Source organism: Vombatus ursinus, unplaced genomic scaffold, assembly GCF_900497805.2.
Source record: "Vombatus ursinus unplaced genomic scaffold, bare-nosed wombat genome assembly UNPS02014817.1, whole genome shotgun sequence".
NCBI classification, from domain to species: Eukaryota; Metazoa; Chordata; class Mammalia; order Diprotodontia; family Vombatidae; genus Vombatus; species Vombatus ursinus.
In genome coordinates, this window is record NW_020954595.1 from 6,352,084 (window position 1) to 6,361,166 (window position 9,083).

General features: G+C 51.8%; 1 protein-coding gene across 1 annotated transcript in view; it reads right to left on the reverse strand.

Annotated features, from left to right (window-relative positions):
• Positions 1 to 416: 416 nt before the first annotated feature.
• Positions 417 to 9,083, reverse strand: part of VPS41 (VPS41, HOPS complex subunit) — a 191,603-nt gene continuing 182,936 nt past the window's right edge. The window contains exons 28-29 of the mRNA XM_027835943.1: positions 6,979 to 7,058; positions 417 to 6,114 (exon numbers count right to left, since the gene is read on the reverse strand). Coding sequence (XP_027691744.1) covers positions 6,034 to 6,114; positions 6,979 to 7,058 — 161 coding nt within the window. The 3' untranslated portion in view covers positions 417 to 6,033. The remainder of the gene's footprint in view (positions 6,115 to 6,978; positions 7,059 to 9,083) is intronic.

Genomic DNA, 9,083 nt, shown 5'->3' on the forward strand with positions numbered 1-9,083 from the left:
ACACTGTACCTCCCTGTCAAATGGAGAGAGACGGGAGCCGACAGCAGCAAGCAGTGCTTTACAACACAAACTCATTTGTAAATCACTACGGAGGAGGGAGGCAGAAGATTACAAACAACATTGTCTCATTAAATAATAGAAAGTAGCAAACAAGTCTAGAAAAACAGTTGGCATGAGACCCAACACAGCCAGATCATCCCCAGAGCCCAGATGAAATTGGCAAGAGGGCTACAAATACTGGGAAGATGGAATACGTTTGTCAACATTTCTGTAATGATCCATTTGCATCATCGGTGACAGAGGAACTCTTTCATTTGGACCCTAACAATTCAGTCAGCTGGAACAGCTTTTACAGAAAATGCAGAAGAGTGTCTGGACCAGGGCAGTTACACAGCAAGGAAACCACACTGACGGAATTTCAATAACCACCATTTTAATAACAGGAATAGAGACTGGCCCCATCCATTCATCAGCATAAGGAGTACCCAGTGAGACACTTGCTCTGACAGTGTACGTTGGTATCTTCTCTGAAACTCTTATTCTCAGAGAGCTGGCTGGGATCCCGAGAGGATAACTGACTCACCCAGGGTCACACATTCAGTATATGTCAGAAGTAGGACATAAACATATTCCAGAATTTTGGTAGGGATTAAAGTTAACCTCATTGCCCTAGAGTTGTCAAACCTCATTTGCTTCCCAATTATGACATTGGCCCTTCTCCGGTCTTTTGGCATCTTTCTCATTCTGCACAACCTTTTAGGGGTCATACAGTGCCTCAGCAATCATATCTGCCAGTTTTCAGAAGCTGGTCCACTTTGGTCCAGCGACCTGAAGGCATTATCCTACTATCTCCTTCTTTCTCTGCAGTTCCATTGCCCAATTAACCATTTTAATCCTGTTCTCTCCAGGCACATAACCTCTCAGTGCTCTAGGCAACTCTCTAAGGTGTTAATTTGTACAGGTTATGACTTGCATGGGTCCAGGAAATTACCTCACTGGGGAGTCGGCTATCCCAATGAAACCACTGGTTTCATCCCTATTCCTAGCCCTTACCAGAAAAAAAAAAATCATCCTCCTTGGTAAAGAAAATAGAAGCAACACAAGCTGAGTAGCTCTGCCTTAATGTCCCCCATCATAACTTTATTGTGCCTTTTGCCAGGCTTGTCCTGTTTGCTGAGCGTCTGAGTGCACAATATTGCTGCTTCCTCCCCAGGGCTCTAAACACAATCCTTTCTTCCCCCAATGTCCTCCAGATCAGAGACACAGTTATGTGTGGGAAGTCTCAGGGATGCCATGGGGAAGTTGACTGATGCACCCTTTTCAGTATCGATGGCAGCACTGACTTGCTTAGGGTTCCAGACAGCTGAGATGTAAAGTCCGACATGGCGGAGGCCAGCCAGACATAAAAAAGACACAGAGGAAGGCCTCCAGTAGTTGGATGGCTCCCCTAGGGAGCATCAATGGAAGACGTGAACAGGAATGGCAAAGGATGAGAAGGTAGGGATGAGCTGAGATCTGTACCAGTGGAAAAAACACCCACATTCATGAGGTCACGGATCCATTGAAGTACTGAGATGAGTGCTAGGCACAGAATAGGGACTATAGAGAGTAGTCTTGGAGAGAAGAACATTTAGAATCTAGAGTCTGACATCTCCAACATATTAGACTTGTTCCCCCCCTTTATCATCTCCACACGTGATCTCAGAGGCTTCAAATTAGAAGTCAACAACCCAGTGAGTATGTCCTCCTACAGAAACACAATGCCATTGGGCTCCAAGTCTAGGGAATAGGGCTAGTGTTGGCACCAGAATGAAAAACCTGGCGTGTTCCAAAGAAGGCTGTGCAGAAACTCAGAGATCAGACATCAAAGTGCTGCGATACAGACGATTATGGTAAATCATTCCTTACACTGACAGGACCCTCTACCAAGCCTTCGTTATCATCACCTGAGCCCCAAATGATCCCTGTGAATGAGGGTATGATTATCTCGGAACCTCGGAGCTGTGAGGGGCTTTCTAGTTCAACTCACCCTTGAACAAAAACTCCCTCTATAGAGATAAAAAAAACCAAACCAAACCAAACCAAAACCAACCCTTTTAAACATTTTTCTACATGTGTTATTTGTTTTGATTACACCATTAAACTCAAGCCTGGGCTTCCAGTTTCTGCCTGAAGAACATGCAGGGAACAAGAACACGCTACCCCCACCCCCGGCTGGGGCCATTTCACTCTCATGGTGATTTTTACGGCATGAGGGATTTCAAGCTGGAAGGGACCTTCGCGTCCATCTGGATCAACTCCCCTACTTCAAAGATGAGGAAACTCAAGTCCTGGGAAGAGACTTTCTCAGGATCACATGGATGGTAAGCAGCACAGCCAGACTTTGAACTCGGGTCCTCAGACGCCAGACACAGTCTATGCATCCCAGGGCACAACCTGTGTGGGCTTGGAGCTCCTCCCCAGGTTCTGGAGCCATTCAAAGAAGCTTAAGAGTTGGCAGGGGCCTCAGGGTCCACTTAATCTAGAGTTTCTTATCCAACCTACCCGGAAAGCGGCCTCCCTCCCTGCCATTATTTAAAGACCTCCAGGGAGGGGGGAAGCGGGGTTTACTGCCTTCTGGGACAGCCCATCCCCTTACCGATGGCACTGTTCAATTCATTCATTCCCCCCATCCCTTATGGTAGGACTACACTGGACCGAGGGAGGCAGGGAGAGTAAACTATCGGACAGAAGGGAGGAAGGCCCTGAACCTGAACTAATGAAGTGACTCCTGAAGTTTTGTTTCATGAGCCGATGGGGACTTTGAGCCAGAAACGTCCGGTGGGGACGTGCACTCGCTTAGTCACCATGCACCCACTTTGTGCCAAGCACCGTGCCAGGTGCTGGGAATGCAAAGAACAAAGGCGTCTGAGCTCTCAAAGACCTCACATTCTCCCAGAGGAGACTGCAAGGACATCTCCACACATAAGCCTCTGTGGGAAAGGGGCCGCTGGGAGCATCCTGAAGGAAGAGAGAAAGCCCACGAGGCCAATGTGAGGGCGTGATGGGCAGCGGCCAGTGAGGACATGGCAGGGCGGGTGTGACTAGAGAGAAAGCAAGTTTGGCTGGACTGAAAAGGGCAGGAGGGAAGCAACGTCTGACGAGGCTGCAGAGAAAGGCTGGGCTCAAGTCATAGAAATATAAACATAATATGAAACGAATATACATTGACAAGTTCACACTCCATAGGAAGCCACTGGAACTCATTAAGCAATGAAACGAGGTGCTCTTCTCTGTACTTAAAGCCATTATGTGAGCTGTGCACAGGACAGGATAGAGTGGAGTGGGGAGAGACTTGAGGAAGGGAGGCCAATGAGGAAGACGCCCCAATAACGTAGGTAAGATGCGGTAGCGCTGTTGAGTAGAGGAGATGTGAGAAGAGCAGGTGAAAATGGCAAGGTCGCCCAACATTGGCTGGGTGGGGGGGATCAGGAAGAGAGGCCAGATTAGAGCTCAGTCTGGAGACGTGTACCTGGGGATCCTCAGAGAGGTAGGAGACTCAAAGATAAGGGAGCGAATGCCTTCCCGAGAGTGGATCTGGAGACAAAACTGAGATGTGTGTCTGGAGGAAAATCCACCCCATGCTCCCCTGAGTACTGCAAAGCCTGCCTTCCAGCCAGAGGAACTTCTCACATTCCCCCTCCATTGTTTTTTTTTTTTTTAGGTGTGAAGTCAGAGTCAAAGGGGGTGAGGGGAAGAAGGGAAAGTTCTCTGAGTCCTGTTAAAACTGGGAAATTTTAATAACCTGACTGATAAAGGAACAGAATGGATAGGTGTGACATTTATCAGGTGGAATTATCTCCTACTCACTTACGCCTGTCTCTAAACACATAAGCTTTAATTAAAAGCTGAACAGCCTTAAAAACTGGGGAAGTGTTCCTGGTTTTATTTACATACTGTGTGTCCTCTGAAATAACATAATTAATTCCCTAGTCACTCAGTGCTGATCAGGCAGTCTTTTCCAAAGCAATGGTTCCCTGGGACTTACTAGTTGAAGGTCATCCCCTGCTTTCCTTGGTCATTTTTCCTGCACTGAAAACAAAATTTTGAAAACTTTGCTGCAATAATACATGCTGTCGATTCATGTCACTGCTACTCTGGAGGAGAAGGGATCTGGCAACCCAAGGGCACTGTCACCTGATGATGCTGAAAGGAGGGAAGGGTTCTAGGCTCCCACCAGAGGAAAGTCCCAGAACATCAGCCAACTACATCCAATGCATTAAAGGCACCAGGCTGGGATTCAGGAACCTCGGGCTGTCATTCCAGCTCTGCGGCTGGGCCTCAGTTTCCTCAACTATAAAGAGAGAGAACTGAACAAACCGACCTCTCAACCCCCTTCCAGCTTTCCGGCTCCGTGATTCTGACTACGACCATTGTCCGGTAGAGAACCCTCCTTCTCTAAATTATTTAAGGGATGTCTCATTTGTGGGTTCATCACTGCGAGTTCTAAATCACCAGGAACATGCCCGGAGGAGCAAAGAAGCAGCGATTTGGAAGAGGGCCGACAGTGCATTTTTGTTCCCCTTTTCTACAGGAAGGAAAGGAAACAAGCATTTATTAAGCACTTGCTAAGCTTCGAGGGTTTCCCATGGAGTGCTCAGCTCAGCTCACTGGGCTTGGCGGGCGAAGGCTTTGGGGCAGAGCTGGCACCTTATTTCTCTCAAGGCTCTCACTGAGACACATTCGGAGACAAAGGAACAAACAAAAAACCAACATGGCAGCACAGAAATGGGGCAGAACGAGGTCTCTGGGTCCCTCTTCAGCTGCCCTCCAAGCCCAGGCCCAGGGAGCACTCAACCCGCAAATGGAGGCAGTGTGGCTCACTGGATATGCCGGGCTCACTCAGAAGACTGGGGGTTAGGTCCCGGCTCCACCATTTCCCAGGCGTACAGTGGCACCACCTCAATTTCCTCACCTGTAAAATGGGATGAACCTTACACTGCCTACATCCTAAGAAGGTTGTGAGGCCCCGATGAGATAATCCTGGCTCTAAATCAAGTGTGTGACTGGGAAAATGACCCCACTCCTGTGGGAAGGGTGGTATCTGCATGACAACCTTCTCTGGGCGATTTGGAGAGAGGATTTTTACATACTGTCAAATGCCGGAAAAATGAGATGGGGTCAAACCCTGGGTATTTGTCACGTGCTGTACAAGGGTCAGCTCTCACTACACCTCTGAAGAGTGGACAGCCAGGAACACTGGGGTTCCCACAATTCCAGAGCTTGCCTCCTATGTTACATTCAACACTAGCTAAGGAGCTCTATATCCTCCCAAATCAGAGACCAGAGGCCCCTGAAGGCTTGGCTGTGAAGCCCAGGGTCTGTCAGGGCCTCCCAACTGGGGAAAGCGATGAGGACCGAGTGATGGTGGCCTGCAGGGCTGTCCTCCAAACCCTCGCCTAAATCTGGAGGGGCTTCTCATCAGCCTGGCCAAAGGCTGAACACAGCTAGTCTTGAAAACCCTCTACTGGGACCCAGAGAGGCTTTGATCTAGCTTGGTGAGAAAACAGCCTAAAGCCGTACTCCTCCTCTGAATTGTGGGAACGCTGTGTGTGTGTGTGTGTGTGTGTGTGTGTGTGCGCGCGCGCGCATGTGAAGTGTGTGAGGCTACCCAACTTTCAGGAAGACCTTGCTGTGTGAAACGTCAGTGTAGGCAGACGGGCTCACCACAGGCCTAGGAGTTATCTCCAGGACAGCCACTTGCTGCTGGGGAGTTTTCTTAGGTGCTTAAGGATTCCATTTTCCTCTTTGGCTTTTGTTTTCATTACTGAATAAAGGTTGCACCAAGGACATCAGTGATGAGATACGTCCTGTGGAACCCGTGTGTAAGGGACAAACTGTCTTTTCTGAAGTAAAAAGGAAAAGCTTCAGCCCAGAGGTTAGAAGGTGGAACGGTTTTTGTTTTTTTTGGGGGGGGTGGGGGGGGAGGGAGAGAGAGGCCAACATAAATGTATATGAATCTCTCAGCCAACTAGGAGGCGGGGGATGGGCAGGCTACTTCTTCATCTCCAAGATCGTGCTTCCTGGGCCCCGGCTCTTGGCACTGCAGATATTGCAGAACTGTCCAGCAGAATTCTGAAGACACAATGGAAGAAAACAGATCCATGTAAAAACATGAGAAATAATTTAATCCCCCTCCCACGGAGCGTGGAATAACGTTTCCGGTTTTCTTGATTACATCTGCTGATCTTTGAAATTACTTTTGTACCAACTGGCGTGTTTTTGATGAGCAATTTATTGGAGAAAAACGAACCACTAACAAGACAGGAGAAATAGATATGTACATGCACGTGTGTACGTGTGTATGTATGCATGTATATGTGCACACGTGTATATGCGTGCACGTGGGTATAGCATATGTGACCAGCCTACATGGGCATGACCTGCACGAGAGGCAGCCGGGCTGTGATCCAGGGGCAGATCTTGGAGGTGGGAAGGCCTGTGCTCACTTCCTGTTTGTGAGGCCCGCTGGCCGTATGCCCCTGGTCAGTGCCCCTCTGTGGTCCATTCTTCCCAGGTGCTACATCACAGAAGAGTGGCTCATCCGTGTCAGGGGAGGGAGCGCCCCCACGGACAGAATCACCGCCTCTCGGATCAGCCGAGCCACAGACCCGTCAGCCCCCGTCAGCCAATGTGTCAGGGAAGGCAGCTCCCTCCCCTTCCACATGTCAGACTGCTGACTCAGCAATGGAAGGAATCTTAGAGACCACTGAGCCCAAGTCTCTCATTTTACAAACAAGGAAACTGAGTCCTCAAGAAGTTCAAGGATCACAGAGTCCCGTGAGATCTGAACCTGGGCCTGGCACCCTATCAGCTAAGCCACGATGCTCCCCTGCCCCTGCCCTCTTTCACATACTCCCCAGTATCAGGGGGCATGAGGAAGAGCAGAGGGGTCCCTGCAGCCGCTCCCTCCCACCCCAATGACCGAGGACAGCTCACCATGCTGGGGACGGGCAGACACTCTTTGTGGAACATGTGTCGACAGTGGAAGACGACCACGCTGAAGGGCTTTGCTGCATCTGTTTGGGGGAGAAACACAACTGAGGAGCCAGCCGGGGGCCCTCAGCCTGCCTCCAGCCACAGAGGGGCAGCGGCAGGTCCCACCCGATCCCTCCTTCAGAGCCGGCCAAGGAGCAGAGACTAATGTGGTCTGGAGACGGCCCTGGAGGGCTGTGCCTGGGCCGGGCTTAGATGCCCATCCACAGCTCCCCCAGAGCCCAGCTATTCCAATGGAGGCCTGAGCCAGGCAGCCCATTTCTGCAGGTCACAAAGCGAGAGCAGCATTCTGGACACCAGCCCTGCCCAGGCCCAGGGAAGTCCTCTGGGGCCTTTGCTGCCCTTAGCCCGGGGTGGGGGGGGGCGCCCTGGCCTTCTCTATGTCATGGCCCCTCTGGCAATTTTGTGAAGCCTATGGACCTCTTCTCAGAGAAAAAAAAGCTTGAAAATGCACAAAATGAAATTCACAAGATTACAAAGAAAACCAAAGGGAACTGAAAAGAATGATGTGATTTTTTCCCCCATCCAAGCCCCTGAAATCTGCCCCAGGTCTCCAGCCCCCGCTTCAAGAATCATTCATGTCTGGCTGCACAGGCCCACGCTGCTGGGACGGGAGCCATGAAGGGCCCTGGGGCTCCGGCCCCAGCTGGGGGGGTGCCCCCTCTTGCCTGAAGCCCCACGGCCTCCTCCTGCTGCAGATCCCAGGGTGCCCCTTGCGTCTTCTCTGGGCACTGTCTTGTGTGCCCCATCCAGGTGCCAATCTCCCTGAGGCCGAGGCCCCTGCTTCCCTCTGCACCTCCTGGAGCACGATGCCTTGTACACAGGAGGGGCTTAATAACCGCCTGCAGAATTGCCACGATTCGGGGTAGGTCCAGATGGGGGTCCTGGTTACCTGATCTCTACACTGGAGGTAACTCACAGGACACACCGCACGGCTTTGCTCTTCCTGACCATCACCTGCCCTGTCCACTGCCCGTGACTATGGGTCACCGGAGCAGACAGAGGCGGAGCCGCTTCCTCCGTCCCTCCAGCTCTCAGCTTTCCCGGCCTCCTTCCATTCTCCCGGACCCTCCCCAATCTGCCTGTCCCGCCCTGGGTGGGCACAGAGGAAACACCTCCTAAACACCTGCTGACTGACTGTCGGGTACAGCGGCAGATGTTAAGCTGCCATTTCTGCCCTGCAGCCAATCAATGCACGCCAGTGAAGGAAGGATGAAAGAAATCACAATAGTCTCCGTACTGGGATGGGTCTGGTGACCCGTCTGGCCCCGCTATCATTTTTAACCTAAGCACAGAAAAATGCAGCTTTCTTTCGAGTCTGCTCCAGTCAATTCAATTCACCTCAAAACATTTATTAGACCCCTCAGTGCTAAGTGTTAGGAAAACAAGAGGGGGCATTACAGGGCTGCCTTCTCCCCCAAGCCTCCTGCCCCCGGGAAGTGTGCCCTGGGAAGAAGACTCGGCCTGCTGTGAACAAGCCTGACACAGGGCACATGAGTACGGGGCAAAGGGGAGAGATCTGAGGGCGAGGGAATCTGGGAAGGCTTCCCGGAGGACTCGAGCCTTACACAGGGAGAGACAAGATGGGAGTGCATAGGGTGGGACAGACAGGATCCCTGCTCTGGCTGAGGTAAAGGGGCCGGGAGGGGCCTGAGCAGGGCCTCCCGGGCTGGGCCAAGGCATCTGGGCGGCCCTGGGCTGGTCTACGAAGGAGGACGATGGCGCCGGCAGGCACCTGGTGCCGCCTAAGGTCTCTGAAGAGCTTTGACATCGTCTTTGTGGAAGGGGGGAGGCAGAGGTCGGCTTAGCCTGGAGACACACAGCTCATGCCAGAAGCAGGATCTGCACCCAGGACTTCCTAACTGCAGCCCCCACCCCACCACTGTCCCTGCTGTGGCAGAGAGGGGAAGTGGGAGGAAGGCGGGACCCGGGGTGGCCCCACTCTAGGTGAGAGGAGGTGAAGGCCCAAGAAGGTGGGGGAGCAGAGCGTGCCCAGGACTTGGGGGGCCGAGGGCCGAGGAGGAGGGAGGGGGAGCAGAGCGTGCCCA